The sequence below is a fragment of the Zosterops lateralis genome (assembly GCF_965231275.1).
Source record: "Zosterops lateralis genome assembly, chromosome: Z".
NCBI lineage: Eukaryota > Metazoa > Chordata > Aves > Passeriformes > Zosteropidae > Zosterops > Zosterops lateralis.
Window position 1 is genome coordinate 50,476,185 of NC_139800.1, and position 27,766 is coordinate 50,503,950.

At 39.3% G+C, this 27,766-nt stretch overlaps 1 protein-coding gene across 7 annotated transcripts in view; it reads left to right on the top strand.

Moving 5' to 3' along the window:
- MOB3B (MOB kinase activator 3B) overlaps positions 1–27,766 on the top strand; it is an 80,762-nt gene that overhangs the window by 43,709 nt on the left and 9,287 nt on the right. For all 7 annotated transcript variants that reach the window (XM_083883121.1, XM_083883119.1, XM_083883120.1 and 4 more), the window contains exon 3: positions 25,511–25,713. In XM_083883121.1, the coding sequence (XP_083739247.1) occupies positions 25,511–25,713 (203 nt within the window). The remainder of the gene's footprint in view (positions 1–25,510; positions 25,714–27,766) is intronic.

The window sequence follows — 27,766 nt, forward strand, 5'->3', positions numbered from 1 at the left end:
GACCAAAATAAGATTCACAGGAATCAATTTTCTTAGTGACTACTTTTTCCTTTTTTTTTTTTTTTGCCAAACTGAAGTTGTTGTTTAAGTTCAGAAATATGGTAGAAAATTTATGATAGTCCCTACTTTGAGAAATGTATTTTCATCCTTAAGGTCAATCTTCTGAGGACAGCACTGTTACTTTGGGGCATGTTTTATGCACAGTCTGGACCAGGGAATAAATGTATGATAGAACATCATCAGCTGCACCAGATATATAGTACCAATCACCAGAATGAAGTGTGGTCATAGAGGCATGAAAATAAAATAATATAGTCCTAATTTGTTTAAACTACAATCTCAATTTGACTTCACTGTTGAGTGGCTGGTGTGCCACTTAGTGTAGCTCTTAGGGAACCTTTGGAAGGCCTAAATCCAGGAGAACAGCTTTGTTTCAGCCAGAAACATCAATACTATCTTTAAGTTTCTCCATCCTCTTTCAAATAGAATTTTGGCCTTCTAAATTAATGTTAAGTAAACAGAGCAAAATCAGAAACTTTAGGAGGGAGAAAACTTATTAGTTGTTTTTGAATGAGGTTCTCATGTCTTTTATAGGTATTTTTTTAAGAAAGTAAAATATGTATGTATGTAGAAAATACATGGATAAAAAAACATTGTGTGGCTAAAAGCCATGTGTGAGTCCTTGTATCAAAAACAGCATGGCTGGCAGGACCAGGGCTGTGATCTGCTCCCTGCATTTGGCACTGGTGATGCCCAAATTTAATCCTGTACATAGTTCTGGGCCCCTCCCTACAGGAACGTCTTGAGGTGCTGGAGGAGTTTCAGAGAAGAGAAACAAGGCTGGTGAAAGGTCTGGAGCACAGGTCTTATGTGGAGTGGCTGAGGAAGCCAAGAGTGTTTAGTCTGGAGAAGAGGAGTCAGAGAGGGGCATTGCTCTCTACAGCCACCTGATGGGAGGTTGTAGCCAGGTGAAGGTCAGCCTCTGCTCCCAGGCAGTCAGTAACTGGACAAGAGGAAATAGCCCCATGTTGTGATAGAAGGAGTTTTGATTGAATATTGGGAAAAATTTCTCCATGGAAATAATTTTTAAGCACTGGAACAGGCTGCCCAGAAAAGTGGTTGGGTTATGAGATATTTAAAAGACATTTAGATTTCATGTAGAAGACACTTAAGCACATATGTTAGTGATGGACTTCATACTGTTATGTTTACGATTCAGCTTAATCTTAAGGGTCTTTTCAAAGCTAAAGAATTTCATGATTCTTATATCTTTAAACACAAAGCCAAGAATTATATACTCAGATAACCTCAGAAGCATTTCTAAGTACAGTGCTCATTCTGATAATGCCACAGAGAAGACCAACAAACTTTAAAAATATGATTATTTATAGGTGTGATTAAGTCACTTGTATGTTTACGATTAAAAGACAGCTGTATTAGTACCTTTTTGTGCCTAGTTCTGCAGAAGTTCTCTGCCTTGAGGACCTTTACATGCTCATTAAAAAAAAAAAAAAAAAAAAAAAAAAAAGTCAGCAAGAGATTACAGGAAGAAAATTATTTCCAGAGAAAAGCTGTTCAGTATGGCTATTCAGTATGGCTAGGATAGATTTTTCTGCATCATATTAGTTTGGTCAGTGTTTTCAGCTGAACACTCACTGGCAGCACACATGACTTGAGTATTCTTTGTTTATATGACTGCATCTTATGTATTTCTTTTCTTCATGAATGTGTTTGCATGTGTTAAGGCCATACCAAAAAAGTGAAAGGTAGGGATGATGGGGGTCATTCTGAAGAGAGTTTATTTCAGAGACTCTGAGTGGCTTCCCAATATCTCTGTGGTTGTTTTATTTGCTATTTTTGTGGTACGTGGGCCACTGTAGTCCCTCATGCCGAGGATTTTCAATAGTCTGTTCCTTATCTACTCAGTACTTCAAGGTAAACAACTTGAAATCTTGACTATGATGTGATCTTGAAAAAGATAGCTACATTTCTGCTAGTATATTGATTACTAAGGCCTGGGATCTTAACAGATAACTTCAAAGTAGGAAGGACACCAGTGTCCTTTTTGTTTTTGAAAAATGTGTTTGCAACACTGAATATGAATATATAAGGTTGTTTAGGAGGCAGATGAGAAGAAAAAAGATGTCAATCTTGCACCATTGTCAGTCTTTGAACTGTTAAGGACAAATTTAATTTTGTTAGAAAACTTTTCTACAGTACACACAAACCTCCTGCTTATTCACTGTCCCTTTGTCAAGGGATCCAAGGCTTGCCGTGTATGCTCCGCAAAACTGTGATAGAGTAATTCAGCCATTCATTAAAATAGAGCAGACTTTAAGTTTATGTGCTACATTCAGGAAAAGCTGATTTACTCTTGAAAGCAGGTTCAAGTCATCATTGGTTCACTACAGGAAGAGAGCTTGCTCATGTCTTTGTCATAGCTGTCAAACTATTAGCACCACACAGGATTCACAGCTGAGGCTGTGTACACAAATACTAGTGACACTGCTGTAAAACATGTTTCTTCATTTAATGTTCCAGCAATGAGCAAGGCATGTTTAAATGGATAATTGTTTTCCTGTCAAAAATGGGGTTTGAGCATAGAATTGTTCGTATTAGCTGATTGTAGTGTAATACTCCCAAGGCATGTTTTCTACAACATCCTAGCTAATGGAAACTTCAAAAAGTAAACAGCAGGAAAGTTTTTGAAATATACACAGATCCACACTGAGTTGTAGAAAATAAAGTAACTGAAAACACTAGAGCAACTCAACAAAAATGGATAGTTGCCAGCTTATGGTCTGTGCTTCGATAGGGCAAATATCTGGTCTGGTTCTAGCATGGAAAACTGTTATGTGCTGGGGGACTGCCTGACTTCAGGAAACCTAACCAAAAAACTCAGAAGCTTTGGTAGGGCATTCATCCCTGTTTCTATGGGTCTATCCAGGAAAGCATAAAATGCTCTCTTACACCTTTTCAATGTCTTGGAAAAGTCAAAGCAGAAGCCTTGGGTTTTCAGAGCTGCAATGCAAACACTTCTATAAATATGACCAACATAAGGCATGTCTGTAGATGATGAGTGTTTGTTGGAGGCGAGTCCTTGAAAACTGTGAGTTGTGTTTTCTCAGTCCATTGGTGCAGGCCTTTCTGTGTGACTTGTTTGCTTGTTCCTTAAACAACCATCCTGTGACTGTTCGTGGGAGGTGTGCAACTTTACAGGGTTATGGTTTTTAAGCACTGTAGAACTTTATCTACAGTCTCCAATCTGCTCATAAGTTACCTCTGTGCAGAGCTATTACCCCCACGAAAATCTACTTTCTATTTGACTGGAATTGCACGGATATACAACAGAATCTGGAATTTAATGATTCTTTTTCATTCTCTTCTTAATGCTGTAACTGACTGTAATTTGAGCAGTTTTGACTGAAAACCATCAACCAACACCTTCCAGAAACTACTTGCAGTGAAAACAGGAAACAAAATGTGCATCCTGCATATGCCTTTTGGCATTCAATGCCAAAAGACAAAGGCCAATCTTATAAACATATCTGTGACTTATCAAGGATAAGTACTTGAACTACAAACAGATCTGATGAGTAAAAGAAATAATGTAAATAGTTGCCTTCTCTGTTACCTTCTGCAAGCCATAGATAGGTCTGCATAAGCTGTCTTGAAGCAATAAACCTTACTTCTCCTACCCTAATGTTCAATGTGGGCTCCATATGCCTAAGCAGTGACTGAGAGATACCAGGCAACTGTTGTTACACTGTAATCACCTGTAATCACATTAATGACAGGCTCCCCAGAGAAAGGCTCTGCAGCCTGTCATTCTTGGGCTGAGTTGTAAGCTCTGTGTCACAGGGATGACCAACCCTTATGGTACAAATTTCCTCAGTTACAGTGCCACAAAACCCACATGTGCATCTTATGAATTGTGAAAATATAAAATAATTTTCAGTGTCTGACACTGTTTATATGAAACCCCAAGTCATTACACTGTTTTTGAATACACATTTAACCTAAAAGAATTGTTTCTGAGTAGAAAAAGCCACAAAAGCTGTGGCCTAAATTGTTCCCTTTTCCCTGAAGACTCACCCAAGATGCTGCCCAGCAGATAATTTCCTACAGCAGTTTGTTCCTCCGTGTTCAAAAGTATACACAAATTTCCCAGAAACACTGACCCGTGTAGTGTTTCATATGTCTCCCTTTCCAGAAGTTTGCTTCACTTGGAAAATCCTCTGAGTCATGCTTAGAATCCTTGGAATAGAGGCTATATATGATGACTGTTCAGTGACTGTTTTGTATGACTGAGCAGAAAATAGTACTTGCAGGAAACTCAAAGATTAGAAAAGACCTGGCAAATGCTTAGAGCATCTCAGCAACAGTATGGAGTGAAACAGGCTTTACTGACAGTGCTGACATGGGATTTTTTTATTTCTTTCCATCTCACAGTGAGTCATGTTTAGGAATCTCAGGAAGGCAGTGCCATTTCATATGCTTGAAAATACACAGTGGAAATTTGTATTTTTTCTCATAATCAGTGGCACTTTTACTCATTTAGGGAAGAAAATGATGGTCGCTGAATAATCAGCAGGAATCAGAGATAATGAAGAAGGGAATGATCAAAGTCAATTATAGTTGGAGAGGAGAAAGGGAGGACAATGAAAAACATATTTTTGACAGACTAACCTTTCATCTGGGTTTGGAAAGAAGTTTTTTCTTTTTCTTTTCTTTTAAATGATGTTCAGGTGAACTGAGAAACATTATAGTTTACCAATAAATGTATACTGTCAACATTAGCATGCTGAAATAATAGTGATTGTTATTTGTACAACATTGACTCTAACGTGACTTAACAGAAAAAAAATCAGTCTTCCAATAGACAAATCCCTGAAGCTGGCTATAGCACTCAGCAGCAGAAACATGTCCAAACCACATTCTAGATGACGTCTTTTTGAAAAGTGCCAGTGAATATTTAGGAATTATAACAGTACATCTGTTTAGAATTTATATGCTTTAAAATTAGTTGCGTGCCATGACTGCCTGTCTTTTGGATTTTTAGGGCTTGGTTTTGCTTAGTTTTTTTTAAATGAGATGTAATTGTTCGAGAGCCCCGTAAGCCATAGTAAACATTACTATTTCACTTGTCAGATTCAAGACCAAATGTCAGGTACTTAAAGTAGTCTACATAGTGTACAAGTAGCTGTTCAGGTAGGAAATTCTAAGTAAAAAATATTTTTCTTGAATTTCACAGTGGTTTGTTTGTGGATCCAGAAACAGGTCACAAACACATGGTAGTGTCAGTAGTGCCAAGTGTACTCTTGATCTGTTCCTAAACTCCTAGCTCTATATATGCAATTAGAGTAAAGAGAATGAAAACTGAAAGGTTTTAGAAAGACTCCCAATCCCATTCATTCCTAGCTCTCCAGGAGAATGCTTGATGAAGTTTCTGAGGGAATTAAAATTGTAAATCAAACAGAAAGATTTAGCCTAGTTGTTTATTTACTCAGAATGTACAAGATTACACTTCTTTGAATGTTTGGTTCCAGATCCCTAGCTTTTAAACATGCAATCTGCAGAAGCAAGGCTGTAAAGCTCAAAGCAAGGGTCCATTCAGCCAAACAGGGGATGTTCACTGGAGTAGAATGTAAGAAAAAGGAAAGATGCTATTTCCCAGTTTCCAGAATTCCACATAATAGAGATTGTCTCAGAGGAGTCAAAATATTCTCTGACCTGGGAAATTCTGGTAAGAATGAAAATCTCAGAAATTACAATCTTAATATTTTATCTTCATGGTGACTCTCTGTTCTATGCATTTCAAATTTCTACTGTTTTAGGACTGCACTGAGAATTTCTGCCCATGAATTTTCCTGGCAAAGAAAAGAGCAGTTGATAAATTCTCTTTTTAAAGGCATATGTTGAAAACATTTTATGTCAGTGTAGGAGTCACATAAATACCCAAAATTTCTGAGCAAAAAGCAATGTTAATTTTAGTATTCAGGTTGTGTTGTAATTGGAGCTGGTTGAGTATCAGTTTGCTAACAAGATATATTTTTGCCGCAGAGACTGCAGACATTTGTAAATGTCCCACAGCATGGGAAAAGATGTCAAGAAACAAAACAAAACAAAACAAAACAACAACAACAAAAAAGGTACTCTCAGAAACCAACAGCACAAAAAGAGAAAAGAAGGAAAAAAACCAAACACAGCTGAAGCCTATTGACTCAAAGAAACTAGAGTTATTCATTCATGTGAACTTTTCCCACCAACCTTGTGATAAAGTTCTGGTTTTGCAGTTTGTGCCTCCTGCAGATAATTGGGTTGCAGAACACTGATGATGTCTTTCTAAAGACTCAGCTGCTTGTGTGTTAGCTGAGAAGTTTGACAGTAAAGCAAGCAATGTCGTATACATTCAAGATGAAAAATTATCACATGGAATATAGCCTTAGTAAAATGAAGGTTTTCCTTGCTGATCTCTCCAATCATCTGCCCAAGCTTATCCTAGCATGCCTCCTATTATAAGACCTCACCTGTTAAAGCATGCAAAACTTCTTTTCATTCCATTTAAAATATGTCTTACCAGTTCCTCTTTAAATAAACCATAACAATCTTTTAATTCTTAGAGTGAATGCTGGTGACAACAGACCTTCCTTGGTTTTTTTTTTTGAGCAGGCTTTTCTGTGTGTGGGTGTTTTTACAGGGCTAATTAACAAAAGCTATATTTCTTGTATCAGGATCCTGTTTTGTTGGTAGTGCAACTTCCACTGACATTTTTTAGCATCAGGCTCAATTCCATAAATATAGAGGAAATAGAGTCAGTCTCTAAATATCATTGGCTTTCAGTGAAATTTTTAAATCTAAAATCTGAATCTTTTATAAAACCTTTCTAAGATAGGCTGATTCTTTATGGCATAACTGGGAGCACTGAACTAATGATTTCTCTCACTGGAAGTATTTCAAAGTGTGTAGGCCAAAACAAAAAGTAGATTAAAAAACCATAACAGTTCTTTCCACTACTCACAATTAGTGCCACTTAGCACTTTGGATAAGTGATTGCTTAGCCAAAACTCTCCCAAAGGTCACAGGACATTTCCTGAACACGTGGGATCCTCAGACACACACCAGTACTACTGTAGCGCGCCAAACCCTGTTTATACATGGGATAACAAAACTGAATTTCTACTTTGACAAAAAGTTCTCTGTCAGGCAGCTGCAGAGATCATGGAATAAAAATACAGCCACTTTTGAAAGCTATTTCAGCTCTTGCTTTAAACTCATAAAAGCTCACTAGAAATAGCAACAACTAATGAACTGTAGCTCCTTTCAGCATCATGGGGATATATACCTATGGAGGCCACAAATGGATTTAAAAGTCCTATTAAAATACTGTTCCTTTAGAGAATTCGGAGTCCCCATTTCTTTTAATAGTTTGACTTTTGGAATATTAAATTTTTGAACTAAGTAAGTAGTTTTCAGTCTTATTGCATGTTCCATATTGTAATTATGTAAACCATCCCCTGCTAAATTTCTGGCCCCAGACTACAAGATAGATATTTGCAAATGTTTCCAGTGATAACTAGCTTTTGCTCTTCAGCAATGAGAAAACAAACTGTCCAGTGTCAAAGACATACTCTGCCTTCACCAAGGTACAGGGCTGAGCATGTGCCTAAGCTGTCTGCATTGCTGTTGGATGGAAGTGCGTGTCCGCTCCTCTCTTGCTCTTGGGGAAGGAATTGCTCTGTGAATCTGTCAAGATACCTATAATCAGTAGCTTTTGGTCTAGGTCTAGTACCTAAATTAGTCTGTCAAAATACTCCTATAGCCATACAAGTCCAGACAGGAGCTGTACAGTACAGCTCCAGGTTGGTTAGTGGGAACAGGCTTCCTCACCTTCCAAGGTGATCATCTTTAAATCCCACCCTAGCAGCTCTGGTGTTAAGGTGCTCTTTAAAGGCTATGAGTGCAGCATGGTAAGACAATGAGCTCTGTAGCACTAATCATCACATTTGGGGCTGTACTGGACAAAATTAGAGAGTACCAGAATAATTTGGGCTGGAAAAGACCTTTTGAGATAATCTGGCTCAACCTCCCTGCTCAAAGCAGGGCCATGTAGAGCAGGTTGTTCAGTCCATGGATGGAGATTCCGCAACCTGTTTCTGTTCTCAACCACCTTCAGAGCAAAAAGCAGTTTTGTTGTGGTCAGGTGGTATTTCATGTTTTAATTTGTGCTGGTTGCCTCTTGTCCTGCCAGCTGGACTATGGTAAAGAATCTGCCCCCTCATCTCCATTCTCTCTCATCAGGTACACATACACATAGATAAGATCCCTCGAGTGTTCTATTTTCAAAGTGAAGAGTCCTACCTCTGAGCCTCTCTACACACAAGAGATGTTCTAGTTCCTTCATCCATTATTTTTGGGGTCCTGCACTTGACACTGTTAAAGGTTACATCCGTGTTTTTCTTCTACTGAGGAGCCCAAGCGCTGGACCGAGCACTCAGGGGCGGCCTCACCAGGGCTGAGTAGAGGGAAGGATCATCTCCTCTGACCTGCTGCTAGTGCTCTTCTTAATGCAGCTGAGGATGCTGTTGGCCCTTTTCACCCTGAGAGCATACTGTTCGCCTATGGTCATCTTGGTTTTCAGAATCCTCAGCAGAGCTGCTTTCTAGTTCCTCAGCTGCCAGAATGTACTGGTGCCTCAATTGTTCCTCCTCAGGAGCAATACTATGCATTTACCCATGCTGAACTTAAATGAGATTTCTCTTTGCCTATTTTTCCAGCCTATTTAAATCACTCTGAACAGCACTGCACCCACATGGTTTCTCAGTCACTCCTCCCAGCTTTGTGGCATCTGAAAACTTCCTGAGGGTGTACTCTGACCCAGTATCCCAGGTCATCGGTGAAAAGGTTAAACTATATTGGCCCCAGTATTGAGCCTTGAGATACACAGGTACTGACATGCCTCCAACTGGATTTCAAGCCACTGATAGTAACTCTTTGCGCTTAGCAGCTCAGCCCATTTTTAGTCCATATTCATTTTCAATTCCATGTCCACTTTTCTAACCCTCACTTTGTTAGCTTGTCTGTAATGTCAGAGATTAAGTGACTTCACTGGAGCAGAGTTAAAGAACATCAGCTGCTCTCCACATTTTATCTTCCTAGCTAGTGACCTCATTGTAAAAGCCATCAGGATTGACAGGTGTGCTTTCCCCTGATAAATATATGCTGACTGCTCTCAGTAAACTTCTTGTCCTTCATATATTTGAAAATATGTTTCAGGAAGATTTTTCCCAACAGCTTCCCAGTGACCAAGGTGAGGCTCTGTGTCCTGGAGTTCCCCACATTTCCAACTCACCCTTCTTGAAGATATAAATGATCTTTGCTTTCTCCTTGTTTCTAGGAACATCTCTCAATCACCATAAAACTTCAAAGGTAGCCAAGAGTGGCCTTGCAGTAACAGTTTCCTCAGCACTTTTGGGGTTATCCCTTGAGCCCCCATGGATTTGTAGATGTCAGATATGCTTAATCTTCCTCTGAGTCAGTTCTCCTCCACTGAGGGTAATTATTCTTTTTTCCATACTTTCCCTTTGGTCTTAGAGGCCTTAGATTTCTAAAGGCCAAACTTATTAGTAAAGACTGAGCCTAGGAAGGCTCTGACTTTTCTGTGTCATTTATCACTACTTCCCATGCTCCATTCAGCAGCAGACCCATATTTTACCTTTTTTTATTATTATTATTTCATAGTTTGTTTACTTGTAAAATCCTTTATTGTTGCTGTTCACATACTTTGCAAGATTCAGCTCCTGTGAGGAGCAATATGCTCATTGCACATCCATGCAGGCCTCCTGGAAAATGATCCTGCTTGATTTCTCACTTGTCTGGACAGACCTTTCTTGAGCTCCAGGAGGTGATTGTTTCATATCAGTCAGCCCTACTGGAACCTTCTTCATGGGATTTTATCCCATAGCACTCTTCCAAGCAGACCCCCAAAGAGATGGACATGGCTTTTTGTGTAATCCAAGGCTATGGTCTTGATTTTTGCCTTCTAATCTCCTTTTAGGATCTGCCCTCCACCACTTTACAGTCACTGCAGCCAAGGCAGCCTCTAACTTTCATGTTTCCCAACAGTTTTTCATCTTCTTCAAGTATCAGACTTGTCTGAGCACCTTTTCTTCTTGACTCCTCCACTCTGTGTTACAGGAGGTTGCAATGCACTCAAGAAGTATCCTAGATTACTTGGGTCTTGCTGGACTGTCCTTCCAGTAGATCTTAAGGGTGTTCAGGGTCCCTTTGAGGACCAGAGGCTGTGATTTTTAAACTTCCACTTGTTTGCTGAAGGCATTACCTACATTTTCCTGAGCAGCCAAGCCATAGCACATTCTCATCATAACAGTGCCCATGTTGGTATGCCCACTAATCTTGATCCAGAAGCTCTTCACTTGACTCCTGTCCTTTCCCAAGGCAGAGCTGTTTGCATTTCAAATGCTCTCCTGCAGCAGGTTATTCCCCACATAGCCGTGCCTGCCTCCTCTCCTTCCTTAAAAGCCTGCATCTGTTCATTGCAGTTCTCTAACCATTCCATCAATGTTTATAATGTGGTCATTTAGAACAAGTATTAAAATTTCTGTTGTGCATATAACTACATTTTAAATGGCATTTTGTGGTATAACCCTAGATGGCAAACTAGGGTTATACCACATATGAATCTGAGCTGCCAAAATATTCTCTGCTGTATCTGGTGGATGTAAAGCCCCTTCTTCCAATACCCTTTGAGGCAATGTAGCTGACAGCTGCTGAGAGACACAGGCTGGTGACTCTGGCGAGATTTGGCAAGCAAAATCCATTTCTGTAAAACCTCTCAGAGTATAGCTACTTATACACAGTTACTCGTTCAGAAAATACATTTGGATGATACTTCTTGTAGGCAAAGAGAAAAATATAGGATGGAAATACAGATTATTAATCAAGTCACAGATAATTTAAAATTATTTAAAACTGAAAATTGCGTTCACTGTAGTATGGTTATCTACGAAAACTAGTATATTGAAGATCAGGCTTACTAGTTTCAGATTATTTTTGCTTTTCCTTTTCTTCATAATATTTTCTTCTAGAATAGTACAAATAGTATCTTTCCCTTGTTTATATTTTCTCTCTTCTTGGCTGCTATATTTTCCCAGCATTCTCCCCTACAATGTATATATTCGTCTGGTCTAGGTTTATTCAGCCAGATGGGAATTCAAAGCTGTTATCTTTCACCATGAATTCTGTTATCCAATGACTAAAGTTTTGACTAACAATCTATTTGTCAGAATATGATCCCAAAAAGGCAAGTAGATGGTCGTCCTGGAGGAACTTCCAATACTCTTTGCAGAGCAAAATGGACACTGCTTCCTTTTTTAAACTTCCTATCATTAATTCCTGTTGACTGATATAGACAAAGACATGAGTGTGAGGCCTCTCAGCTGCAGACCCCAGCCACTAATTCAAGCAGCCAGCCTCTGCAGGCTTTGGCAGGTGGTTCTTTCTTAGTACTGCACCTTTAATGGCCCGTTTTGCCTTCTTTGCCAGGGACAAGCTGTAAAATTACCTAATGGTGCTTAAACATACCTATTACACTTATCATCTGTATGCCACATTTGAGCTCCACACAGTGCCTTTTTTTTCTAACATGGTTATTCCAAAAGAGATACCCACAAAGCTTCCAATATATATTTCACTTGCTTTTTAACATCATCTGCTTTTTGAATTGGGTTTTTCCCTTTTTTTCTCTTTTTTTAGGGAGAAGCATGAAACTCTCTTAATGTTTACTTTTAACATTGGTAGTCTCAAAGGAAAAGGAAAAGCTTGGAATGGCTTTTAAATTTTCAGAAATTATTAATGATTTGATTGTGTGACTATGTGAATGACAGAAACATGAGGTTTCTTGGATAAGCCTTACAGAGAGAGAATGCTAGGAATGTATAAGAGGCACTACATGATTCAGGGCAATGGATGATCTCAATCTAAGGCCATACACAACATTAACTTCCAGGAGTGTGGTGAAACTTTATTACCTTAAGGAATAAAGTAAAGGGCAGTAGGAGAGTTTTAAGAGTTTTCTGTGATTTTGAATGTGGGAGTTGTTTACAAAAGTCTTGCACACCGAGGGCACCGGCTAATTCTTGGTGATGCAATACACTTGAACACTAAGTTGAATAGCAGAAAATGGCTGAACTGCCAAATGAATAACTGCCAAAGAAAGTCAAACAGGCCAAGGTATTATGAGTGGGTGAGATAAAAGAATAAAGAGCAAGAACCCAGAGAATGCTGAAATAGATTGTACGCCAGCTTCAGTGGCCACTGAAATTGGTCATTCAAGAAAAATCTAAGCATTCATATTAATGAAGTGCTACTGCAGGGAACGGAACAATTAACTTTCTTACTGTTGCCTTTCTTGAGAATTACCAACTTAGGGAAGGACTCTGTTTGTATTAACCCTGTAATTAATCCATAAAAGAGAAAAATTTACTCCAATGAAATCAGGATGCCTCCCTTTTTCAGCTGAATTTGATGATAGAGCAAATCAACTTATTTTTGGCTAGTTATGTCTTAAATTAACTCTTTTATTTGTTCTCTTCTAAAACTTATGATCCAGTTGTGCATTTGATGTTTGTTGACTTATTTTTCTTCAAAATTTTACTTAGCCTTTAATGTATCTTACAAGAGTCATTGGTATAGGTCAAGTTATTGCATCTTTTTAAACTGTTTCTGTAAGTGTCCTTTGCTAATGACATTAATATATTTTTATGGTGCTTAGGTTTTTTTTTCTTTGAAAGATGTAGGATACTTTTGCTTATTGATTTTATAGACTTATTTTCAATTAAATTAGTGGCTAAGTTTTCTTTGATTTCCAGATGGACCCTGTGGCATCTGAAGAGTCAGATCTTATCTATTAATGACTGTCGTGGTTTGAAAGCAAAATGAGTGAGAGACTCCAAGTCAGAAATGCAATTTAATAAGAAGAAAGGAAAAAGGTAAAATAAAATAAATGCAATAATACAAAAGACCACTGACAGAGTCAGAATACAACCTGAGCAGGATGGTGGAAGCAGTCCAGATAAGGTGGTCTTCTAAAGCAGTGATCCTGTAGAAAGGTCTGGTAGCTCTGCTCCTCTGGGAATCCAGTGGGTAAGGGCTGCTTGTCCTGTCCCAAATCCCAGATTATATCCAAGTGAGAATGCTTGGCTCCTCCCCCTGGGCAGAGCATCTCACAATGGGATGATGAGTCATACAGTGGGTCCTTGATGGCCCATTAAACTCCAGGAGATAACTCCTGGAGGGAGTTACCTGTGAGTCCTGGGCGAGGGGTTGATGGGCCATTAGCAGAAGACAGCCCAAAGGAGGGGGGGCCTGGGAAACGCTGCTCCAACAATTGGATTTAACAGTTCAGGAAGATGGTGATAGAACACTTTGTGCACATCCTATACTACAACCCAGGACAATGACATACTGGAATAATCTGTCTAAATTATAATAGCTCCTTTTGCACAGACAACAGTAGGTTTTGAGTGCCTTGTAAATCCAAGCATCTTTGGCCTATACTTTTAACAGTAAATGTAAGTCTTAGGCGGCATACGACATCAAAATATTCAAATTCTCTTTATATGGTTTTTTTCCTGGTTTGGAATTATGCTGGATATAAAACCTGTAAGTCAATTATAGCTTTTCTGCAGCCTTCCTGTATGTCTATGTTTGAATTTGTGTGTGTGTGTGCATGTCTGTATGTATGTACCTGCTGATATAACCTGAAATTTCTTGAAAATTGCTGTCACCTATGAGTATAAAGCCCTGTGTACTCTTGTTCCTTTTCCAGAATAATTTGAAATGGCTTTCCTTTTATGAATTATCTCTTGATATTCACTGAGAATATTCTTGTACTAAGTCAGCACAAAGGGTCAGAAAACACATTACATTAGTGGACATAAGGGCTGTGGTGTGAGGAGTTATAGTTGCCTATTTCTTCTAATGGCCTACTGAAAATTAATTTAGCACAGTAATCACCTTAAGAACAAAATTTTCTTTTGTGATATTAACCTATCAACTACAGCTGCTTGTTAATGTCATGCTGTATTTTGTCAGACTGGGGCCTGGGTTTTTTTCAGTTAACTGCTGGAATATCTCTGTGTTGCAGACAGGAGGTCTGGTTCTGAGTGCATTACCAAGACTGTGCTGCTTGCTACTTCTGATAATGTTTCATTTTGCTGCCTCTCACAGTCTGTCGGGAGAGGAGTCCTTAGAATTGCATTTCACATTGTCCCTGTGAAATTAATGGGCAACCAGAAGGTTTATTTACTGAAGACATCAGGACTTAAGGAAAGTAAAAATCTGCAAACTGCATGGAAGCCCAAAACTACATCATTGGCCAGAAATTGTCATTGCATGCTAAATGTTGTATGAACAAGGCTATTAACAAGGCTATTAACAGGTAGGGAGGAATACTTTTCTGTTGATAACTTGGCCAGGCTCCAGTGTTATACAAATGTACATACTTTTTCCTTATGTTCATTCAATGAGTTAATAAACTCTCTTTTCTCTTCCTAAGCTGTTACACTGCCAAATGGCTGTTATATTTTCTGTCACAGAAGAAGCTGCATTTTGTTCACCTGCACTGTGTTTCTGCTCTTTAAAGTATTCTAGTGGTTTTCCAAGTTAATTTAGAACATATATGTGTATGTGTGTGTGTAAATGCCATATAGGCTTGCTCAAATGCAGTGTTCCAACAAACCTAATTTTGTTACTATTGAAAATGGATCTTCCATGGCAGATGAGTTATACTGACACATAGCCATGACCCTGCAGCTTTTTATGGCAGTGTTCTCTTTGCCTTGAAGAGTTACAGAGCTATTCTGGTGGGTTTATCAGGCTGGTTATTGCCTGGAGTAAAACCACCTTTGTTTGGAAGAGGCAGCAAGAGTGTTCTGCTCTGTGGCATTGCAGAGTTTCTCTTCTGTTCCTGTAAAGCAGCAGCAGCAGAAGTAATCACTAAAGGGAAGGAGGTAAGATTGCAGTCAAGTAACAGCCACTGTAAATTTGCTTAAAGTCCAAGGGATCTGGCTTATGCAGTGCAGATGCTTTGCATATCGTTTCACAGTATTTGCATTATAAGGTTGTTCTTGTGGTGAAATTGACAATTAAATGGCAAATCTTAGTGCCATCACCCATTTCTTGAAGCAGAGGAGAAGAGAGAGCTGTTAGGGATGTTCAAGTGCTGCAACGCTACCAATAATTTTCTGATTTGTAACCTGTTGCCTTTAGGGTTCTCTCCAGGACATCATATTAATACTTTTGTGGAAGAACTGACAGTGGACCTGCCTACTGATTTATGTTTCTGAAGAGTAACACTGTTAGGGTTATTACCATTTAAAAGGAAAGTAGTACCCCACTTTGCTAAGTAAGCCATATAATTTCAAGAGTATTTTCCTTCCTTCTGCTCGTTCTGATTTGACAGCAGAAGGGAGGGTAGTATCATGATGATGTAGGAACGTGGTACTGTAGAATATCCTAATATTTTGCAGCTATCTACTTATTTATTTGAGGAATACAATCCAGCAAAACGAACTCTGTTTTCATTGGCCTTTGAGATAGACACTTCCTTGACTAACACACTGTGACTACATTACACATTGGCTTAGTTTAAGATAGGTGCTTTTGCAGCAAAGGACATCTTTTGCGAATTTTTGTGTTTTGGGTACATGGGAGGAGGAAGAGTAGAAGAGTTTGGTTCAGCTAACTTCTCAACATTGTTAGGTTCTGGTAACATTGTTTTCTTGATAGTTATTATTAAATTAGAAACAGTTCTTACTTTATCAGTTTGTTACATTTTTAAGCTGTGTTTGCAGTAAAATAGTGTCAATCCTTTTGCCAATGGAAAGTGCAATCTTTTTTCCCCCCACATGTATTTTAAAAAAAGAATGAATTATGATTATGGCCTGTAAAAGGATTTTGAAATGTGCATCAAAATTTCCATACACAATTCCCAAAGGACTTAACAGCTGCTCTTGAACAAAGCAAGACTTCAAACCACACAAATACAGGAGGTAAAATTGGTCATGCATCTGGATCATTAGAAGTTTAACTAGGAAGTCATTTTCCTTGCATGTTACAGACAGGAGTGTGGGCCAGTTGAGAACTGCAGGTAATTTGGCAGACAAAAGACCAGGCTATTTTTTCTGGCTCTGCAGCATTGTCTTTCTTGATCTTATGCATGCTGCTTCCTGCCTTGAGAAAATCAGGTAACACAGACCAGCTGTATAATGATTTGTCTTCTGTTTCCTCTCTCATCTGTGCAATTGACCTACTCCAAGGACATGATGATGCATATTGAAGCAAGAAGATTCAAGATTTATATGTCAAAAGAAATAAGCTGGTTTCCTGTGGCATTAATCTCAGACATTTAGTTATCCTCCTTTATCCCCATCTAATTTAATTTCTTTAACTTTTTATCTCTCTTCCTTAATCCATCTTTTTTTTTTTTTCATCATGCAAAGGACAGGCTTTGTATCAGCAGGATTTAAATTAGGACCTTCATCATGATATTAAAACATCTGTGTTTTAAACCAGCAGACTATTAGCTTACTGGTAATCACTGTGCAAGATGCTCAGCATATATTTCCATGTGATTGTGACCAGTTTTTTGAGCAGAAAGGAATTGTAATTTTGTCTTTGGAGAGTGGTTCATGAGAGGAGGGCCACAACACTCTCTGCAGTTATGCAGGTGGAATATGCATAGAAATAAGGTGAAAGATCAATGTCATGATTCACTTTCCTAGCACTGCGCTGTATGTCTGTTTGATGATGGACTGATTAGATCTGGGTCCTCGCTCCAGCATAGAAGCTGATCACCTGACAGCAAATTTAGAAAATGTAAGAAATGAAGTTGATAGCCACAGAGAGTCATGGGTATATGGCTGATTTCAAAAAGAAAGGGAAAATCCCTCTATTTTCTGATGACTTAAAAAAGACCTAAAGTCTTCCTTAAAATGTTCAGAAATGTATCAGTCCAGTTTTATCACAATTTATGAAACTTGTAGAGAGCCCTGCTTTTTGTCAGAAGTAGCCTTTCCAGCAAGTCAACAGAAGCAAAAAGGTCAAAGGTGTATGGGGAGATTGGAGCCCAGGTGAAACAATGCGGTTGTTCTACTATGCTGCTGTGGTGCACAAACAGATATGGTGCTTTAAAGGCTTTCTATGTCCATGAAGGCTAACAAGGAGAACCTCACCATCAGCACTTTACTTTAAAAAGAAATATGGAATTGTGGTTGGGTGATTCTGTTAAGGGGCACTGAGTTGTCTATCTGCTAGACTCAAAGATACTCTTGCAGGGCATCCTGCCCTCCAGGAGCTGGGATCCATGGTGTTGCCAAGAGGGTAACTTAACCTGTCACAGACCACTACCCCTATTACTTTTTCACATGAGTACAAATGATGCCAAAAGCCAAAAAATATGTGGGATCAAGGAAGACTGTAAAGCCCTGGCAAGACAGGTGAAAAACATTCCAAGTCATCCCCATGCCCAAGATCCCACACATCTCCTTGTGTGTCCTCCCTGTTAGAGAAATCAGGACAGCCAGAGGCAGACACATTGTGCAGATCAGTGTTTGGCTTCATGGCTGCTGCCATCAAGAAAGTTTTGACTTTTGTAACAGTGGGTTGCTTTTCTTAGGATTTTTAGCCTGTTATGGGGGAAGGGGATCCCTCTGGCTAAAATGGGCAAGAGAATCGTTGGCAGCATCCTGGCCAGTTTGGTGAAATGAGATTTAAACTGAAGGATTTAGGAGACAGGGTCCAAATGGCAGCGATTGTGTCATTGCTTCCTCCTGGGAAGCAGGTCATAGCAACCAGTGCAGAGACAGATGTTCCTTAGCTGCCCCTGGGGCTGAGGATAAAGGCACAAAATACATTGTGGGAGCTTAGGGTTACAGTGAATCCTCTAACACCCCTCCTGAGGAGCATGGTTGCTTGATTATATTATTTTTTATATATAAGGTATATATATCTATAATATATAATATGTAATATATAATTTATTATATATAATCTATAATCTATAATCTATAATCTATAATCTATTATATATTATATATTATATATTATATATTATATATTATACATTATAAATTATATATATATTAGTGCCTGCATACAAATGGATTCAGCATGGAAAATAAATGAGAAGAACTGGAAATATATGTGTTTGCTGGGTCATGATCTCATTGCAATGCCTGAGACATGGTGAGATGGCACACATGACTGAAATATTGCCATGGATGGATATGATGGGAATCTGCTTTGTAGTAAGGGCAGGTCAGAGAAGTGAGGTGGTAGAGTTGCTCTTTATGTGAGGGTAACTGGAATGTATTAAGCTCTACCCAGCTGAGAATTCATGGGTAAGAATTGAGGGACAGACACAATTGTGCCACAAGGGTGACACTCTTGTGGGTGTTCCCCACAGGCTAAATGATCGGCAGGAGGAAGTTGATGAGGCTTTCTGTGAGCCCTTAGGAATAGTCCTGTGGTCACAGGCTCTGGTTCTCCTGGGGGACTTCAACCGCCCCAGTATTTGCTGGAGGGACAGCCCAGCACACACAGGCCAGGAAGTTCCTGCAGTTTATTAAAGAAAGCTTTTTGATGCAAGTGGTGGAGCAGCTAGCAAGAAAGATGTGTTGCTGGACCTTGTATTAACAAACAAGGAGGTAACAATTGAAGATATGAAGGTTGGGGGCAGCCAACCCTAATAGTTCTGTGATTCTGTCACCAGAGCATATGGGTGCAGCTTTTCTGCAAGAGTACATCGTCCCTTAGTAAAGAAGTGGCATGTACTGTCAACACTCCCAAGAGCTACAGGAACAGTCATATTTACTATGCTTTTTATTGGTTAATAACATGCCTATCTAAGCTCCACTGTATTTATCTCCCAGTTGCATATATAATTCTGAATTAAAGGAACTTCTGGTATGTGACTGAAACATTTAAAAGCTGCTTGCACATTTTTGGGACATATTGGAACTCTAGGGTTTCAAATGCCAGCTTAACCAAAAGGATGCTTTTGGTACTTTCTTCCATTATGGCAGCACTGGTGCTCATCCTCCAGATGAATCAAAGCTGCCACTTCACTCATTTAGAAATACTTCTTTCAGAAAAAATCAGCTAGCTCAAAAATTTCAGTAACATCTTTGGCTTTTAATATCCTTAACTGAGCAGTTTAGTTTGGCAGGTTTACGTTCTGTCTCTTTTCAGTATCATGTTGCAGATAGTAATACAATCAGTCCTTTAACTGGGCTAGAAGAGGAAGGGGATAAGGCCAGGTTCTCTTGAGATGAACCTGAGGGTGGCATGCCAGAGTTAGTGCAATGGACAGCCCAGCTGATGTGGACCTACACCAATGCATGTGAGTAACAAACAGGAGGAGCTGGAAACCATTGTGCAGCAGGAAAGCTGTGATGTATTTGCCATCGCCAAAATTTGGTGGAATGATTCCCATGACTGGAGTGCTGCAACAGAAGTCAATAAACTCTTCAGAAGGGATAGGCAAAGCAGCAGAGAGGTTGCGGTAGCACTGTACATTAGGGAGTGTTTTGATCGTATTGAAAGTGATGATGATGAAGATGTCAAGGTTGAGTGGCTATGGGTGAAGATCAGGGCAAAGATCAGCAGGGCAGGTGGTGGGAGTCTGTTAAACCACCCAACCAGGATGAACAGACTGATGAGCCATTCTACAAGCACTGGCAGAAGTCTCAGTCTCCAGCCCTAATACTTGTGGGCAACTTCAACTTGCTAAGTGTCTGCTGGAAATACAACACAACAGAGAGAAAGCAGTTAGAAGGCTCCTGAAGTGTATGGAAGACAACTTCCCTACACAACTGGTAAATGAGCCTACTAGAGGAGGTGCTCTGCTAGACTGATTGACCGTGAACAGAGGAGGACTAGTGAGTGTTTTGGGCATAGTGAACATGAAATGTTAGTTTTCAATACTGGAGGAAGTAAAGAGGGGCACCAGCAGAACTTTCACCTTGGTCTTCCAGCAGGCAGACTTTGGCATATCTATGAAATTGACTGAGTCTCTTGGGACTCAGCCCTGAAGAGCAAAGGAGTCCTGGAAGGCTAGATGTGTTTTAGAAAGGAATTGTTAAATATTCTGAAGCAGACTGTGCCCACATGTAGAAAGACAAGTTGTTAGGAATAAGACTAACCTGATTCAACAGAGAACTTCAGCTGGAGCTTAGGGAGAAAAGCAAATCTATTGTCTCTGGAAGGAGGACCAGGTAACTTCATAGGACTATCAGGATGCAGTGAGGCCATGAAGGCAGATTAGGAGGGCCAAAGCTCAGCTACAATTTGATTTGGCCTTCAGTAAAGGCCAATGAAAACACTTTTGATAAATACATTGGCAGCAAAAGGAAGGCCAAGGATACTATCATATCCATCACTTGTTGAATACAGAGGATAGTGTAGTGACAAAGGATAAGGAAAAGGCCTTTTTTTGTCTCAGTCTTTAATATCAAGATCAGGTGTTCTCATAATATGTAGCACCCAGAGCTGGAAGTTAGAGACAGGGAGCTGAGTGAAGCCCAAATAATCCAGAAGGAGGTGGTTAGTGACCTGCTATGCCAGTTAGACAGAAGTCTATGGTGCCTAGTGGGATCCACCCCATAGTAATAAGGGAACTGGAGGAAGAACTTGCCAAACCCCTCTCAATCATCTACTAGCAGTCATGGCTAACTGGAGGAGTTCCAGCTGACTGGAAGTGGGGATTGGTTGCTCCTGCTATGCCTGCAGTGAGAGGACAAAAGGAAATGGTCTTAAACTGAGATAGGGGAGATTCAGATCAGTAATTTAAAAAATAAAAAAAATAAAAAAAATTGCTGCCAAGTGGTCAAGCACTGGAATAGGTTGCCTGGGGTAGATGATGGAGTTGCCATCCCTGGAAGTATTCAAGAGGCATCTGGGTCTGGTGCTGGTGATGTGGTTTAGTCTTAAGGGACTACAGTCATTGTTCTGCATGGACAGTTGGACTGGATGATCTTGTAGGTCTATTCCAACTTTGATGATTCTAAGGCAAAGACTGGTGTGGCTGAGATGAGGGACAGAGAACAGACTTCTTAACAAATCAAATGGTCTATAGCTAAGTTAGTTCAGTCCCAAGAGACACTTGTAATTACTCTTTTCTGTGGCTGATTTATTTTTAACTGTAGAGTTGCAATGGGAACAAAACAGTAGGCCAAATTCTGACCTCAGACTATAAATCTAGAATCATTTTACTCTGACTTTTTAAAATTTTGATGGCATTACTTGGAGTTCATTCTGTTGTAATTGAGGTCAGAATCTGTTCTCTTTTATCTAAATTTGAGCACAAAGAGCAGCAGGGTGTATGTTTAAAATAGGGCTGCAGGCACCTCAATATGCATGTTTGTACCTTGAGGCTGACCAGATTTCAAGGCTCTTCTGTGTGCCAGGGACAGACAGACAGACTGACAGGATCTCCAAGGCTGAGGAGTGTAGGTAGCTCTCTACACAGTTATCAGTTGCTTTCAGTGATATTAGGAGATGATTTTTAGCTCTTTAGGACACTGTGTCAGTTTGTAAATCAGTTTTGCCAGAATGGGAAAGAAATCAGAGAGCCACTACCAATTCTGCTGCACCCAAATGATATATTTGTGATAGCAGCAATGTTTCACTGTTTGTTTAAGAGAAAACGAATCAGATACAACTCCACAAAATAGGAGAAATTCTGCAACAGCAAGTGAAGCTACACAACTTGTCTGCGTGATTCATGTGAGGAGCGGGGGGAAACACTGCAATTTTATTATGAATCCTATGCTGTTCTATACCAGCTATTTTTTTTTTAATGTGTTGTTTACATGTTCTCAATTTGGCTGTGTAATGCATCTAAAAAACTGTCAGATAAAAGTGCTCTCTAGCAACAGAAACAGTGTGCTCTGTGGCTTTTGCACTTTTGCACTACTGCCTATAACTGTGAAGTGGGAATATGACCTGAAGAGAAGTTAAAGGATTTGTCAGCTTGGTTTTTTCAGATTGTTTTAGAAGTAGGAATGTCTTCATTACATTCTTCAGTAACAATTATGTGTCAGCCCTTGGATGATAAAACTAATTATTCTCCACTTTGGAACATATCTATTCTGGATTACAAAATACAGTGCTTTCAAGAATTCATCTCTCACTTCAGCAAACCAGCTTGCAGTGAAAAGTGCCAGTTATTCCCTCTGCCGGTTTTGCGTTTATTGGCATTTAGTGAAATGGGAAGAAAGGAATGATCCTGTCTGAGAAGCTCTCAGCAGCTGCCTTCGTGCCTGAAATTGAATGCAGCAGAGCGGCTGTGGCCATTCTGGCCGGGCCCTGAGATCCTGGCACAGCCCCCAGCGCAGCCTGAGCTCCATCATTGTGGCTGTTTCGGCCACCCCCCAGCAGAAACCATCAATGACCCTCTGCAGCCCCCGGGCGAGATAGTAACTCTCTCTTTTCACAGATGAAATTTGCAAAGCACTAATCCTCTCTTAAGTGAAAGAAAAGGGCAGAGTGAAAACAGGTAGAAGACCCCAAGGTCAGTGAAGGAGGAATCAAGTCCTAGGTGGGAGGGAGGAGAAGCCTTGGTTTTATGCTGAAATTCTTTTGTTAGGCCATGGTGATGGACTGAATTATTAGAATATCCCTTTAAATAGTATGGAGGAATGCAGTTTTTAAATTACAGACATGAGCAAAGGCATTTGTGTTGAAGCAAGTAAATGCTAAAGTGGCTGTGATTCCATGAGAAGCCTGAACAGAGAGAGGGAGAGAGATGAGATGAGATGAGATGAAGACCTGCCCCCAGGAAGAGAAGATCTCTGTTCTCTGAGATGAACAGAATCTTTGCTTTTGAATAGTAAAATTCAAAATAAAATAGTACCCTATGAGTTGCCATAGCTCATGGACACAGCTGTGGGAAAGCTGTATGAGATGAGAGGGACGTCAGAAATGCAGATTCCTGGGCAGCTACTATTTGTGAGAAATGAAAACATGAGGGAACTATTTTTTTCCTTGTGGAAATGCTTCCATGGCATAGCAAAAGAGAGTCTTCTCCCTAAAAGAACTGTTGACAGGTTATTTTAGAGGTGCTTAACTAACCTAAGTTCTAAGTTTTGTCTCTGCATGGTGTTATTGAGAAGGAAAAGGAGCTTGTAGGGAGAAGAAAAGTGTTTTGAAGTTTTTATTCTGATTCTTATTAATTTCCTCCTTTTATAGTTTTGTTAATAAAGCTTTCTTTATACCCTTTAAAGTTTTAGCCTGCTTTGCTTTTCTCCTAATCCTATATCACAGCAGAAAAAGAGTAAATAATTCTAGTGGGAGTTTAACCCACTACATTATTTGGTGCATTGGCCAGGAAACAAAAAATTGGTGAACCAAAACCACTACCTTCCCCTTCCCCCTTTTTTAAGACTTGGCATTTTCTTGGGTATATTTTTTAATTTCTGATATGGGTATATTTTACCGAAGGGTAAAGCAGGTTGCTGCTCTAATCATTCCTGAATTTAGCCATGCTCTGATGGCTGGAATGTGAATGTGATCCCTTTTGTTAATGAGCAACTACTTGGGGTTTCTATTATGTTTTTGATAGATTATGTTTGTTTTGCCCTTGGAAATAACAATTGTTATAATCCAGGTGCTTGGCTTATTGTGTGGAGTTGCAATTTAAACATTGCCAAGACATCTGTACATAATGTCATTTCTGTAATTTAACTGTCTCAGTTCATGTCTTGAGCATTCAAGCCTTCTCCTCCATGACCTTTCACAATAGCTTTAGCATTTAAATGAATGGATTTGACAACAAAAAGAAAATATTTCTTGAGAAGATAAAGTAGCTGTGCTTTGATAAATGCAGCTGTTTTTCTGATCCTTTGTTTGTACATTAGGAATAAGAAGAGCAGCATTGCATCTCTATAAGCTACTTAAAATTATTTCAAAAATATTTTGAAATATCTGGTGAACCCAGTACAGGCCAAAAAACCTCAAGACATTTCCCAACATTATCTGCACCTCAGCAATTGCAAATGTCAAAGCAGTTCAGGGATACTTCTGCAGGCTGATGTATTTCTCTATTTAAGTGCTGATGGACACACCAATGTTCATATCCACAGTGGATTGATCCTGCTACCTCCTTGGCCAGGGATTCCAAAATGAGATTCGTGTTTATGTTGGTTAGATGCAGACTGATTGCAGCACAGCTGATAGTTTATGTCATCTATTATCAAAAATCTGGTTTTAGTATGGAAATTCTCTTTTTATGTCCTCACATCACTCTCAGTGAAACTGGGCAATTTGTCCACCAATTCACCACTCTTACGAGTGCTGAGCAGTTTATCAGGAGACTAAAATTTGAAAACTAGAAAGCTTGCAAAAGTGTTAATTTACTACCTCCACCTTCTTTCTGCCAATAATAAACATTTTTCTTGTTCAGAGCATGAACTGGACTTTTAGGCAGTATGGAAATGCTTGGCTGTGAGGGTTTTTTGTTTTTGTTTTTGGTTTTGTTTTTGTTTTTGTTTGTGTTTGTGTTTTTGTTTTTTTAAGAAGCAATAGGTGTATTTATGTGGTTCAAATCCAACTAAAGCATGAATTCGATAACTAAAAAATCAGGAGACTGATAACTAAAAAATCAGGTGCAACAAAGCAGAGTAGCAGTAAAGTTCTGAGCATGGCACTGAAGTCATTATGTTTGAGAGACAATTGTAGAAGGAGATGAAACTTCAAGATTTTGGGGACAGCTTAGTGGCACATAACTCCATACAAGGTCAATCTTTAATGGAGAGCAGTTCTGAAGAAATATTTCATGGCCCATTATTGATGCCTGACAGTTTATTAGCAAATGGTGCTTTTGCAGCTGCTTTAGAGTCTCCAAGTATAAAGCAGTGTAACTTTAGAAGTGTTTTGAAAGAGCCATTGCTGTATCTCTTTAAGAAATTTTCTATTAAAGGAGCAATCAGATTGGTACATGTAACTGGGAGGAAGTTGAAAGTAAAAGGGTACTTCTGTCAGTTACTTCAAATTTGTTATTAAATTTGATGCTGTGAAATGCCACTGTGGAGTAACATGAGCAGGAAGTGTATTACTTCTAAGAAGTGCTCTGTATGTGTCACTTCAGAGAGCTGTTACCACATGACATAAATGCATTGATGTTAATAGTTCGATGTGCAGTGAAAATCACTTTTCTGAATGTTACAATACTGGATGCATTCATTAAATTATACACAGGAAAAAAAGAACTTGTTCCTGTCAGTCTTGATCCACTAAAATTGTTTAAATATTTGGCTATCTTTGGTGCTAGCTGTCAAATAAAGGCATGCATAAAGTGATCTTCTGGATTGGAAAAGAGGTCTAGGAAGCCATAACCTAGTTTGCAGTACAATCTCACACTTGGCTGTAAAGCTTTTATCTTGGGAGGATGAAAAGATGGTTATGACAACCTTGCCTTCTCTATTCACAGGTGTTCCCTTTCCAAAGAACTTTCTCCAGATCTGCAAGAAGATACTTTGTCGGCTTTTTCGGGTGTTTGTTCATGTCTACATCCATCACTTCGACCGCATCATCCTTATGGGGGCTGAGGCCCATGTCAACACCTGTTACAAGCATTTTTATTATTTTGTGACAGAGCTCAACCTCATAGACCGCAAAGAACTAGAGCCTTTGGTAAGTGTGGCATCTGGACAAAAGCTCTATGAAATTTTCCTCCTCCCTTCACCAAGACATTCTCATCCTTGCAGCAGTGAGTTTCCTTTAGGAACAAGGTCTGTCATTCAACACAGACAATCTAAAGGGATGAACTCTGCCTCTTTGCATAGACCCATTCCTTCTGCTGCAGTATTTGTGAAATCCTCGGTAGGGTCTGTAGAAAGAGAAAAGTTCAACATGTTGTATGGAAAAATACAAGATGGAAAATTCTGGCATTTGAAAACAGAAGTTCATTTGTATTCTGCTTCTTCCTGTACTATATATTTAGTATTTTATATCTGTATTTAGTAATTTTATATCTGTTTGTTTTCACTGGTCAGAAAAGCATGGCAGTAAGTCATAGCAGTCACTTAAATGCGTGTAAAGGAAACAGTTATCTATATAAAGGTGATTTGTGAGGGTTTTTTAGGTCTTTAAATAGATGTTTGTGAAGGTATTGAGTATGTTGGATCAAGAGGACACTCTGAATCTAAGTGAGATGTATGACATGAGACAGAGGTTCAGATAATTAGCAGAGTAACAAAACCAGACGCTTCCTTGTGGACTGAAATAGATTAAAATTAAAACCATTGTTTCCAGAAGCAAGGGCCCAGAAATGGAAACATTTTTGCTATTGCTTGCAAATGCAAATAAAGAAAAGTACAAACAGAGAAGGAAAAGTAAGGAACAATTCAGAAAGCAGTTCAAAACCTCACTGTGGATGTTTAGCCAACTTTAAAAGGGATCAGGAAGACATTTCTCCATAGGTCAGGGTTTGGAATATATTGCATCATAGCCTATTAGGAAATGGTGGAATCACTGCGTTGTTGGTTTGTTTGGTTGGGTTTTTTTGGGTTTTTTTACACAGAACCACAGAACAGCTGAGGTGTTGACTGGCACTTGTGGATATCATGTAGTCCAAATCCCTGTGTCACCCAGAAAGTGTACCCAGGACCACATCATGTTTTAGGTGTTTCACATAATGGCACATTGCAAAGCTGTGTGTAGCACAGTTGATATGAAACAATTTTGAAAGTGCCAAAGTGATGTTTGCCTGCATTTCTGCAGGAATCGGAGCTGTTGTAGGTGTGGTTCTTCTATATACCTACACTGATTGGAGGAGAGTCTGTGAAGTAAGACAAAATGTATCATCTTGTTTTCAAGTTTGTAAGGCCTACTGAAAGCCTACTTGAAAGGTGACTTCATCTGGCCTGTATTGATAAGCCGAAATGTATCTATGATTTTCTCTGCATAGGAAAATTTAATATGCTATATAAATATGTCCTAAAGCGTAGAAGGCAGCCCTGCTAAAGAGAGTTTTTCTGCCAGACTCATGATACTAGGTTATCCTGTAGCTATTAAATGGTGAATTTGAGTTGTAAGCAAGGTACAAAGCAGAATATCTCAGAGATAGGAATAGAGGTGATCTTAAGTCTATTACAAGAGCTTTAGAATACAGAGGAGACAAAAAAGGTTTAATGCTGCAGTTAGTGAGTATCAATACCTCTGCACAAAGGTGACACATGAAGATTTGGGGCCAGAGTGGTGCAGGAGGTTACTCAAGTCCAGCAACAGAGCAAGATGGGAATGTGCTCTAATTAGCTTTCCTTTAGAATTCCTTCCTTCACAAAGTTATTCTTGGGATCATTGTATGATCATTAACTTTGCTGGGATTCTCCATCTTCCAAATAAATGTTTCATCCACTTCCCTCTTCCTGTTCTTGACTTGGGTGGGTGTCAGCAGTGTGGAAATGCATAAAAAACCCCCATGCCTGTATTTTTCTCTTCAACTGAGCAAGGAGAAGGGAGGGAATTGCCAAACAAAGCAGGCATTAGAAATAGTCTTGATTTTTATTGCGGTAGTTGAGGACAACCTGTGGACTGCCAAGTTCACCATGACAGGAAATGAGCCTGCATTATCTCCCTTAATTAGAAAATGAGCCAAGAGATGATTAAATAAACAGACTGCCACAAGCTTTAATAAATGTGAAGACAACTGATTTATCAACATAACTTAAGGAAAGGAGAATAA